Genomic DNA, 13247 nt, shown 5'->3' on the forward strand with positions numbered 1-13247 from the left:
TAAGTGAGATATATTTTCTTTAATCAGCATCTGATAAAGTTTATAATTTTCATTTCATATATGTGAAATAGACAAATATAAACGATACATATGAGTGAAATTGCCTCATAAATATTTACACCGAAATGTATAACCGCTACATAGCATTCGATGATGGAATGTAATTCGGTATTGACCGATGCTTTGTATTCATCGCATATAATTAGTAAATACGCCATGTTTAATTCTATATTGAGTGTATAACGTATAAATATTTAACGTATGACAAATCGTCGCGACAAAATTTTCTTGTTCACAAACGTGGAGTACGTTTAATTCAATTTTCTATTTTAATTTGGCTCTTGAAAAATTTGTCTACGCCGACCATTAGGTCGGATAATATTATGTTCAAAATGCACTGCTCGATTTTAATTATAAAGGTTTGCAAAGATCAAAAATATAATTGCAATAACAAATTATTAATGCAGTCAAAAAACATACAAAATTACATTGCAAACTCGCATCAGTCATCGATGATATATATACGATGTGTACGATGTAAATAATTATGTATTTTCGCGTAATATCGATAAAGCATTTACTTATGAAACGCGGTCGATGATAAAAACGAATGGGTTGCGAACATTCGAGTCAACAATCAATCTCCCCAAGGAGGGAAACTGACAACATATCGTTCTGTTAAGCACGGGCCAACAATTTCTAAGTTCAATTTCTCCGTCGAGAATTCGCGGGACGTCTGCGAAGCGAGAAGAATTGATAATGCTAAATCAGAATAATAGAAATTAGGATAATCCTGCCTTTCTATTTATTGTATTGTTTTAGCGCAGAAAGTTATTATATATAATTAAAGCATGTTATATTTATTTAGTATAAGAATTATTATTTAATATTATTATTTAATATAATATAATATAATATAATATAATATAATATAATATTATATTATATTATATAATATTATATTATATTATATAATATTATATTATATTATATTATATTATATTATATTATATAATATTATATAATATTATTTAATATTATTTTTTCAATAATGGTAGTTTCATTTTTAAATCAATGTTAGACATATACACGTGTTGCTGTTATTGTCAGTGTGTTATCATGTGTGTATGTTAGATGTATATAAAAATGATTTTATTTTCAAGGCATCTAAGTGCGGATCTAAGTACATACTTGGAGGGAAAAGTACAGATGTTTGTCTCCATATGTACTTCACATCACTCTTCATAACGTGCGGTGACCATCGGTATTTCCGCCTCGTTCCGGACATCTTGGCGCGCTTTACAGATGCTCTCTTTTTCTCTCCTCTTCTCGTTCTCTTGCTCTTTCTTTATCAGCGGTAGTAGTAGCGGGATGCTGTCGTACGGCGGATTGAATGAGCGAATTAAACTTTCATTGCACCGATGTGGTCCCCACGAGGGACATCGTCTTCGTCCCTTCGTTCTCTCGCGGTCCATTCTTCTCCCGTGTCTTATTATCTTGATTTGCGCGCATCTCGTTCGTCGTTTCCGGTGTAATGCTCTCTTTGTCTCTTTTCGTTTCTGTTATTACTTACATTTTGCTCTTCACATTGTTGCTTCAATATTTTTCCACGTTTTTGTTCCCATTGCAATTTGGCATTGTTCGCCGCCTATCATTGTCGGTTATAATTGTCATTGAGGTATTCCCTTTTGTGTATTCTGGTTACGTAATTACATCCATTAGATATAAAAGAATTATTCTCATCGCACACTTATATAAGTAGTAGAGAACATTACAAGTAAGAATCTAATGTGAAAAATAATGTAACTGTAAAATATATATTTTATAGGAACGTTTAGAATCATGAATTTACATTTTTCAGATAATTTGTGCGAATAAATACAGAGAGAGAGAGAGAGAAATACACGCAAATAAATTGAATTTAAAAAACAAGCTTTTATAATTATTCGATATAGTTATTGATATCGGAGGCCAAAGAAATAATTATATTGAAAGTAAAGGATTTAATTGATTATATCATCTTCCGATCTTCCGAATTATCATTCTCGATAATTCATCCTTCGTCTATGACAAAGCTCTGAATTCTAGGCTTCTTTCTCAAGCGACAGAGGTAATGAGGCGTGAGATATTAAGATATTGGATAACCAAAAACTCTATCTCGTTTGGTGCCTGATTCAGTCATTGTGGTTCTATTTGAAGAGTAAGATGCTTGGTGCGGTCGATACGATTCTGATGGCATCGTTGAAAGCTCGAAAAAGAAGTTTCGCCGAAGAAACTGAAGCCCAACACAGTTGCAATTTTGAAGGCAATATTCGTAAAATTTTCTCCTCACATACGTAATTTTCCCTTCTTCCTTTTCACATTCTTCCGCTTCTCAAATAGAAAATTCTATTTCCATTCGGAACTTCACATTTACATCTCATAATGTGCTACTTGCGCATCTTTATTCGCGATAAGTTAAAATAGCATTATCATTTCGCAGCGAATTATATTTTACTTTATCTTTAACTTATTCGGAAATAAATCTAGTAGAAATTTCATAAGAAAAGAAGTGCCTTACTTATTTTGACAGCGATTATGCAAATTAAAGTTATGCGATTTTTAAGCTCAAATTAAGGATGAATTAGCATTACGAATATATTGGATTAACATTACGAATAATTTGTTTCAAAAATATTTATTTCTCAACATCTAATTATTTATTTTAATTTATTTCTCAATTATCAGAATACATATCATATATATCTCCCAAGGGATAATTTTTATTTTTAAAACATAATTATATTTAAAGACTAGGAGAAGCGCAAGGATGACGAGTCTTCTTTTTTCAGCAGGAATCTAGATTCTGCAATTTACTAATGAAATTTTAAAAAAATCCGTGGGAAAATCGATTCTACAAATATTTCCTTTTCCATTTTATATCTCGTAATTTGTTACCGCAAAGCATCTTCATCGCTTTGTAGGGGATCCAAACTATCATCGTTTCCACGGCGTTTCTAGGGAAATAACAATCCGTTGACTTTGTCCCAGTTTGTATCCGTTTTCAGATTCCCTCGCGATCCTTCGCGTTTCTCTCAGCCATCGCTCTTTCGCCCTCCGTCTCGTTATCCCCCGTTATCCTCGATATCTCTCTCTCTCTCTCTCTCTCTCTCTCTCTCTCTCTCTCTCTCTCTTCGTTGCTCTCCGTTCGTTCTGGCGACGCCGATGGAGGACGGACGGACGGCCGTACCGAACGAGGACCAGCGCAGGCAGACTGCGAACGTCAGAGTGCCCTCCGACTTCGTCGCGTACACATCCCTCCTGAATCGCGACTATCGCGCATAGCTACGTTTTGCGAATCGCGTCCTACGTTTCGCGTTTAAATCGCACATTACCGCGAAAACAACGTGGCACATTTGTGATATCGATACACTTGTGATTTTGTGCGAATTTCATTTCGAGAGGAAGCAAAGTCCGTTGGCAGTTACGAAGAGCGAAACGGAAATTGAAAACGACGGCGCAATCCGGTAGAGATACCGTGAGAGAAACTGGACTTCATTTCGCGTGTGGAATTCGCCTTCGAGCTCTCTCGATTACATCGGCACGGAATTTCTGTCCGTTTCTCTGAGAATTATCTTCCAAGATCTGTCCGTTCGGTGGAAGCATCCAGCACGATTATCGAAGATTTTACTAAAGAGAGAAGAAAGAGATACACTCTGGACAAATTACTTTCTTCCAAAGTATTATTTGCAAGCTGATTTTCATCCTTCGAACGTTTTGAAGGTAACGTTGTATGTTAGCAGCGATAATATAATCACTCGATACGGATTTACTGCGAAGCAGCGATTTATTTTGCGGTAAAATAAAAAGCAGGAGTTCCGAGTGTACTATCGATAAATCACCCTCATCGATTTAGGATGGATATCTGGAGGAAGCGACACTCGTAGAACTTCCGATATTGGTGCTGTGCCCTTTCAAGCGTGCACTATTCCAATTTTTGTTGGAAATCGTGGGAGAAACTGGAATCGGTGGAATATTGCGAGAGATCAAGCACGATGCGCTGAAGAAGCATCGATCATCGCGGGCCAAAAGCGGGGTGGCCTAGGCGCGCTGGATGTTCAATTAAATCGTTTCAGTATCGAAAGCGGGATAGACGAGCAGATAGTGTGATAGGAACGAGCATAAGTCGAGAGAGTGAAAGAGAAAGATAGCTGGAACGGATTCGGTTAAATTGGAGCGACAAATATCGCGATGCTGCTGCAGAAGAGTGCTTTGTCATCTTAAAAAAATATTACAAGTACCGTGAGAAAAGGATCGATTTAATCTCGATCAATTTAAAAAGAAAACATAATTAAAAAGAAATAATGTTTATGCTATAAAAAACATAAAGAGTGTGTCGAATATTCGTGAAAAAAGAATTTCCTTAAAGCGTCACATGGTCCATAATAACGTTCAATAGATGTAACTGAGTTACTTGCGCGGAGAATTAACGTCATCAGAGCGATATAAACGATATATAAAAGTGGGAATTTTAACATCTGCGCGCAAGGGCTACTATATTAATCGCCTGTCGTAATTGGGGTTTGTAGGGATCGCGCTTAATTAGTTCGGGGTCTCTAACGGGTGAACGATGAAGTGGTGCGTGCTAGTGTTGGTATTCGCCGGTCTGACTAGAGGCGATAACACCATCGGCGCAGACAAGATCTTGCACTGCCCAGAGCTCAATGCTCAAGATGAGATAGATCTCGACAAGGTACGTGCGTCTCGTTATCATTCGCTATCTATCACTTTATCCATTCACACATAGCACGCACGCATGAATAACAATAATATTTCTATATAGAAATATGTTCACAATTTCTATATATGTATATTCTTTTTAGTATATTGTACGTAATTATAGCTTTTTCATTTTTCTACATTTATTAATAAATCCAACAAAATCCATTAAACTCACTTCTTATAAATATGTTTCTTATATATCTATTATGTTCCTTATATTTCTTATAATTCTTATAAATTCTATTAAATATGTAGTTCTTAAGAATGTTTAGAGAATATTTAGTTGTTTAAAATTGGAAGAGCATCGTTTGAAATACAATGGCAATTACAAATAATTTGTATATTAATTAAATATAATTAAAGTATTTTCTTTCTTATTTATTCTTTATAAATTTAATTCATACTCTTTTTTATATTAAATATATTAAATATATGATGACGTTTTTTATATTAAATATATGATTTTTAAAAATGTCGAGAAAATATATACGACAGCCATTTTCGTTCGTAAAGAACGAATTTTCGTGCATTTGAAAAGAATAATTACGAAAGATTCGTGCAGCTTTTATGACATATAGCGCATTTTAGATGTCACCGACACTTAAGATGATATTTGGATAAAACGTCTACATAAGCAAAGGGATAATATATCAGGCTTTTAATATGTTTCCCGTCACAAGCATTATCCATGATGTTCGCCGATAATTCACTGGCGCGTCATAAGCATCACTCGTGGCTGCTCGGCATACATTTGCCTTAATACAACTTTCACATTTCGAGGAAAGAAAAATATTCGTCATTATACAAATGTGCTATTAACTTTCATATAGCGTTTGTCAACATAATTTTCAATATTCGCGCAGCATTGTGTGGTTATTATTTTATGATAATTAATTGCGTTATTTAATTTTCTCCGCATTTAATAAAGATAAACTTTATCAATATTATGTAGTCGCCAATTTTCTCTAACGTAATATGCTTGTTTAATATACCAATAAATGTATTATAAATGAGTTTAAAACATCCATAAACTTTGTATTGATTTTGTTCAGGGGATGCACGAGGGAATTCATTTAAAACACGTAACAAAAATTACAGAAAATAAGTTTTCTAATCATTGACGTTTTCAGAAAACTCGAAACTCGAAATGACAGATCTCAATAAGTCGGATATGGCGACCTGGATATATCGGATATAGCGAGTTTGATAAATTAGCAATATTAATGATATGGCAGTACTATTTTTAACATTGTATCTCTTAAAATTTATTAATAAAGGATAACAAGCACATAGAAGAAGAAAAATATAACGAAAGAAACTCGTTAGTTTAGTGAAATTTAGTCTGAAATCCGAGCCTTTGTGCGTTATATTCAAGCAAAAATTTTATTCAATTTGCTTTGCTACAGATTTTTTACACTCCAAACTAAAAAAAAACTTACTATACTAAGTTTTTTAATTTTTTTTCTAGTAACGACTGTTTTTAAAACATCACCACATCAATATTATTATCATATTAATAATTAAATGATTATAATAGTGATTTTAATTTTGGCAAATTAAAGAAATTAAATTTTTAAGAGAGAAGATGAATAAGAAACTCAAATTTATTTAATTATATATATATATATATATATATATATATATATATATTGTTTTTTTAATAGAATTTTTATTTTTCTTTTCGATCAAAATAGATTTCTTAATTTATTGGAAATGTGTCTCCTGAAATTTAAACAAACTTGATCATCGACATCGGTTTTATTTTTTACGCGGGATGTATATGTTTCGCTCTATACATGTGTGTGCGACATGACGCGTTCATTGATCAAACTAAGTTTAACGCTGTGTGTCATGGTCTCAAAAATTAGGTCAACCAGTTCTTCCTTACCAAAGAACTGCCAAAATTTAATTCGACGGTAATGGACGCATGCAAATTTGCATTTTAGTACATGAAACGCTATTTTCAACTTGCGTCGCATAAAAACAAATGATTAGATGAACATGCAAATGTCACTAAAACATAGCTAGATGCTTTTGATAGCGCGAATATGTAGTAGTATTTTTTTCTTCTTTTTCCTTTCCTTCTTTTTTAACATAGAGTCTATATAACTGTATACAAGTATTACAATTGGACCTACAATCGTTATGGACGAACCGCGTAATGGTTCGCAGTTGGGCGCAGCTTAAAGTATCGTTAATTCAAAATAATTACGAGGTTCCTGGCACACTGCCTCTACAAAGTTGTTGAGCCGCTTCAGCTTATATAGTTACATACGGAGTGCATTAAGTGCCGGTCATAATTTAAATGGTCGCGTCCAAGACTCGTAATTCCAATCCCACGAGGTTAGCTACGTAATTAATGGATCACTTTTTCCTGCGCATAATTTTCCATCATATGTAGCCGTACGCAAAGTACCACGTGTGTATAACGCTACAAAAATTGCTGAACGTTTTAAATATTCTCTAGGCATCGTACTAAGTTCGACTAATCCAAATAAGTTTGGGCACTTTACAGCGAATTAAGATGTTTAAGTATTCAAATTATTTCAGTATTACATTTTATATTGTATCATTTATACTGTATTATATGTATAATTCGAGTGTTCTTATAATATTACAATGCCCATATATATTATCGACATATGTATGAAGTTATCAAAGTTATGTCGGCTTAGAGCTTCACGCAGGGTGCATTAAGTGGTCGTTATGAATTAAATCGACGTGTTCAAGACCCGTTATTTCAATGGAACAAGGTTACTCATACGCTAACGCATGCTGTATTCGCTAAGTATATATTAGTGGCGATCGATAATTCTAAAGTATCATTAAATATTCATCTAAGACAAATCGTGTCGTAGCTAACAATATTTTCTGAATTTTTTTATCGCTTTTAAGTTTGTAAAACCTATAATGTTAAAAATATATATTAAAAACTTATAATGTTAAAAATTTATATTATGTAAATTACTTGAAAAACTTTAAATCGTTAAATGTATGTTTATACCAAGAACTTTAATATAAAGTTGTTCTTATAATATAGAGTTTAATGAGTTAAAACTTTATTTTCAATTATTATCAATACCACGCAAGAAAGTTAGTCACTGACAACAGTTTCCTTGAGTTTATATACCGAGATTGTGTAGCGAGATATTAAATTAATTATTTCTTTATTCCCGAACTTAAATTGTTAGGAATGCTTTGACATAATTGGATAAGATTTTTATTTATAAGAAACAGAAGGATACAAACAAGTGAAAATATGATTTTTCATGGATTCAATCGGGTAAAAATGTGCGTGTAAAAAATAATTTCTATACGTCTATTGTTTTAAAAAATGTAAATTATTCATATAAAATCGTAGCATTTGTTAAATCGTAATTTTTATTTTTTCTACAATAATTATTTTAACGCAAATTTACCGTTGTGAAAACTTCTCAAATAAACATAAATTTTCAATTTCGTAACTTTATTTTTCTTTTATATAGGTGTAAATTAAAGAAAAATCGCAATGTGAATTGCAAAGGTAATGTTATCATCGTCTCTGAAAACGTAACTTTAACAAAATCTTTCTTCGCGTATTTCATAAACTATCTCGTTTCTTCGTTTCAATGCCGAGTTAACGTCTGAAAGACCACTCTTTCTCGTAGCTTTTCTCATATCCCCTGCACGAACTGGACTTACGCTACATTATTATCAAAAGCCTCTATCGTACGGCCAGTTCTCGACGTTTCTCTTTTTGTCGTCTTTCAATAGGATTCCTATGAGTTGCGTTCTATAGTCGTGCAATGAGCCAAGGGAAAAATCCGACTTTGTCTATGATCTATGAGAGTATAAAGTGATGATGAAAACACTATATCTATATGTGCAAAGTGCAGAGAGAAAAGGATATAGACCCAAAAATCTTTGCGAAAAAAAACCTAAAATATAATCGGATTCACGTCGTATTTTACAGCTAAATACATACTTTTTTATTTTTTGGATATCAAGCAGAGTATAAGAGAATTGATTTTATTATGCATATATCAAAATTCTTTAAATTCCAGATACGATCTCACAGAATGCTCATCAACTTCCGAACTTGTACAAACTTATAATTTGCACGCCATAATTAATTAACCTTATATATGTCTACATCATATTGAAAAGACCATTTATTATCATTCTGCGAAAAAAAAGAAGCGCTTAATTTTCCGTAATTCCTAAAATCGACCGAATTGATATTCACATTTGTGGATTTGTGCCCGCATTTCGCTTGTCGCTCTAGAAATAGCGTATAATAAACTGTTCCTGCGAATGCCCGCCTGTGACGGGCTGAGAGCGAACGTAACTGCAAACTGCATCTGCGGCGCTTTCATTTGCGACCGCGTCGTAATCGCGGCACACGGCGAAATCGCAGCAGCCACGTCGGCAACGACGGTAGGCGTTATCTTGCTCACGCGAGAGAAAAATAAGAAAAAAAAAAAAGAGAAAAAATAGGAAACTTTTCTCCGTGCTTTCCTGTTGAAAAGGCTTTCGGTGTAAGTTTTCGCGGCAGACAATAAACCATGGCCATTTCTCATTGTGCCGTTGTGCGTACAGCGCATTGAAAGAGAGGGGTATTCACCGGCGACATCGAAATTTATTTGCGGAATTATTCCTTAAACTTTTCGCACCGGTAATTTACATGGTTTAGAATTTATTGTACAAGTAGCAGGTGTTTGCATTATATGCAAACCCGGCGAATTGAGGTATTATTAAAGAACAGTTATTAAAACATGCGCGCGGCGAGCTTTAATTTATAGAAAGACAACCCTCAATTTAATCTGACAGATTTGACCCCCGAGATGGGATCTACGGTTCTAAATAAAATATATTCCGATAAAAATTCTTTATAGTATCGAGTGCTATTAATCGATCGTCGATTTGTATTAATTTCGCACTGATTATTTGATTGACACTTTGAAATCTTGTTTCCAAAATAATTTCGAGTCTCAAATGTGCTGACTAATAGACACATGTCACGGGCTAGGATATGCGCATGTTTATAACAGTATGCAAATGCCGTGGCATATACCGGATAATGTGTCTCGCGACGAACAAAATGAACGTAATTGTCACATCGTGCCGTTTATTTGTCTCGTCGTTTTCAAAGATTTCCGCATCTTCGTACGTTCTATTTTCGATCATTTTCGCCGTGATTAATCGCGCACATTCGTTTACATGTTTCCGTATTTGCAGGAAAATATATATATATCTTATATAACGCACCAACACACAATCGTCGTCTGTCTAAATATTTGTTCGTCCTTCTGTCAGTAAAATTTCGTTCGCTTTGAAGGCAAACATCTCGACTTGTTTCGGCCTTTGCGGCCTTCACGGAGAAATTTCATAAAGCGTTTGCTCTTCTTCTCTTTATTTATGGAAATCTTTTTCTAATGTCATGGGATCTCTGAAACTTCACCCGATTCCGTTTCGTTCAGCCGCGTACACGGTCGAAAGAGCTTTTGCCCTCTTGACATGTACGTTTTTAAACATTGACTAACGTTTCGTAGACTAAAAAGATTTATCCTTTTATCACAGAGAAGCACGATATTATAGCAAAATCAAAGATTTCGCATCCTGCATGCATATATCGTTCCTATTGTCCTGACGACGAGCTACGTAAGCCGGTTATGCGCGCAAAAGTCCCTTTATATATATAAATATATGTACCGAATATAAATTATAGCTGCTACGTGCAGCAACGGCTTATGGGCAAGCTGTTGCAGCTGAAAACGCCCGCTCTGTTTTGCAGCGACGCGTTGCATTTGCACTTTCGAGGGAGGAGAGAAAGAAGTAAACTTTCTCTTTCGCCCTCCTCGCTTCGTATCTAAACTTCTGGAACGAATTCTTCATCTTTCGAGCGGCCTCTCTTTGAGGTTGAATACATATTCCAAATACGTTCGATTAAATAATTGTGGATTGCCGCGTATATTTAGAAAGTTTATGCAAAGTTCGTAAGTCTTATGTGTAAAAGGAAATATTATTATACAAATTTTTATTATATAACTTTATACATGAGTTTTATATCAAATCTTTTCTCTCTTATCAATAATCAGAGATCTTTGTTTTCAACTTAAAAGAAGATAAATTCACAATTCTTTTCTCAATGTAATATACATTATAAAATAATTCAGAAGCATCATTTATGTAAAAAGGAGAGATAATCCCGGGATGATAAACGAGCCCCTGTCACACATGTTGCACACGATGAAATACTAACAGACAGTCGCTCGTTAGTTAAACATCAAAATATATTCGTCGCTTTTATTAATAGGTTTTCACGGTACATTTTCCAAGGAGAACGAACTCGGGGGTAGAATCGAAAAGTTTGACTTTTTGACCTTATCGATCTTTAGGCAGCTTCCTATTCGAAAGGAAGAAATGTACGATGCCCTAATCCATTTTTCTCATAAAAGCGCGATTACTGAAAGTTACTGAGAAATTATCGCCGAGTGAAGCAAAAGCAATTCTCTTTCAGTGTTCTCTTTATATCAAGAACTTTCTTATTTTCTGCACGGCTATTAACATTCCATTGGATATACAATATGGACTGAATGCAAAGCGACAAAACGTTGTCGCGGTCAAAGTTACAGGCAGGCTGTTGCAACCCGTTGAATCGGTTTCAACGGTGCACTTCGTTATAATTGCAGACATGCTCGCGTTGGCAGCTTTCCACGAGACGAAAAAGAGTCGGCCTACCTTTTTTCCGGCTTCTTTTCTCTCTCTTTCTTTCCTTCTCCCCTTTTGTTGTCCTCTGAAAAAGGACACTCGCAACATGTTCGTTTTCAATTTTGGATGTAACAATGCTTTCGTTCGTCAAAGGTGCATCTGCTGATATCGAAAATGATTGTGCGTGCAAAAAGGTACGCTTGCAATAAACCGCCTGTCCAAATGTAACCGTCAAAGGGAAATAGAGAGTTACGTATTATATCATACAGAAAATATCTGTCAATAACATAAATAATAACGACGAAAAAAATGTGAAAATCAGTCAAATTATTTTTACATCATATTTTGCCAGAAAATGCAATAATAAAACAAGTATTTTTATAATAAATTTAAAAGAGATATTACATCCTGTTTTTTAGAATGTACAATTAAAATGTAACAATTAAAATAAAATGCATGGCGTATATTTAAAGGGTTTACCCTGTAAGTTTACTGTAACAATGTCTCTAAAAATTATATAATCCATTTTATATATTTAAGTTTTTTTATATTTAAATTTAAATTAACATAATATTAATATAATATTATTGTGTGTACGTGTGTATGTTGTGTATAACTCGAATTATGTGCAAGTGTTACAAAAATTTTTATATTCATATTATGTCATTTGCATTTGTAAGTGCATTCTTGAGAATTTTTCCCGTGTGAAAAGGAGTCTGAACTATTGTGTGCTATTTCATGAAATTCTCTGAGCGCTTTTAACAGTTTAGCATGTTATTAAGAACACACGTGTCGTGTATTACAAAGACGCTACGTGACATCTTATGAGGTTCAGTGATTCAATAGACAAATATTCTATTCTCTAAGACTTGTTAAATTTAAAACGGATTTTATTTAAAACGAATTTTGCTAGAATTTACTTTTACTTCTTTTATCTTTACTTTTGTAGAATTTTAATTCAAGAGACTTATTTTTGACATTTAAACTATATTAAGAATGAGAAATACTGGGATGTTGTAAAATCTTTAAGAGATTTTATCAGTTTAGATTAGGTTAGTTATCAGGTTATTAGGTTATCAGTTTAAAAGTGCGTATAAGAAATATATATAATAGAATATTTTCTGTGCTCAATATTACATCATTTATATATTTCTGAATTTTTGAATTAAAGTTATATTATAACGTAAAAAAATTATGTTATAAGAATTAAGAACATTATATACCTTCTAAATTTTCTCTTTATAAAATAATTATCTTTCCAAAGTTTTCATTTATTATATAATTTTAAAAAGAGATTTATAATATTTTAGTTCTAATTTAAAATTAATATATAATATTTTTATTTTGGAAATAAAAATAAATCCTTTATGTTTAATAAAGAATAAAAAATCCAATATGTGAAATTTTATAAATTGCATTCAATGTAGCAATTTCCACGCAATTTTTAATAATACTATTTCTTTAATAATACTATTAGAATTATTCTATGTATTGGTTTAACATGAAATGTTACAGGAGATATAGGATTACTGAATTACTGTAGACGACCACCATATTGAGACAGTGAAAGTTTCTAATTTCGAACTTGATGGTCCCAATTTCGCCCTCTCGTCGAATTCGCTATAACTTGTGCCTTGGTTGCACGAGGTATAGTATATATCCGCAAATCAAATTTCCATCAAATTCATTTACTCAGATCTAATTCCAGTTAAATATATTCGCTATTTGAGTGATTTAATTTTCTCTATTTAACATACATATTAGGAATAATAGCATACATATTAGGAATAATAACA

General features: G+C 33.2%; 1 protein-coding gene across 1 annotated transcript in view; it reads left to right on the top strand.

The window, feature by feature from the left end:
• The first annotated feature begins 3279 nt into the window (after window positions 1-3279).
• Window positions 3280-13247, top strand: part of LOC105256131 — a 56638-nt gene continuing 46670 nt past the window's right edge. Inside the window, exon 1 of the mRNA XM_011265818.2 lies at window positions 3280-4732. Coding sequence (XP_011264120.1) covers window positions 4610-4732 — 123 coding nt within the window. The 5' untranslated portion in view covers window positions 3280-4609. The remainder of the gene's footprint in view (window positions 4733-13247) is intronic.

The sequence above is a fragment of the Camponotus floridanus genome, unplaced genomic scaffold (genome assembly GCF_003227725.1).
Source record: "Camponotus floridanus strain SB8 unplaced genomic scaffold, Cflo_v7.5 scaffold7, whole genome shotgun sequence".
NCBI lineage: Eukaryota > Metazoa > Arthropoda > Insecta > Hymenoptera > Formicidae > Camponotus > Camponotus floridanus.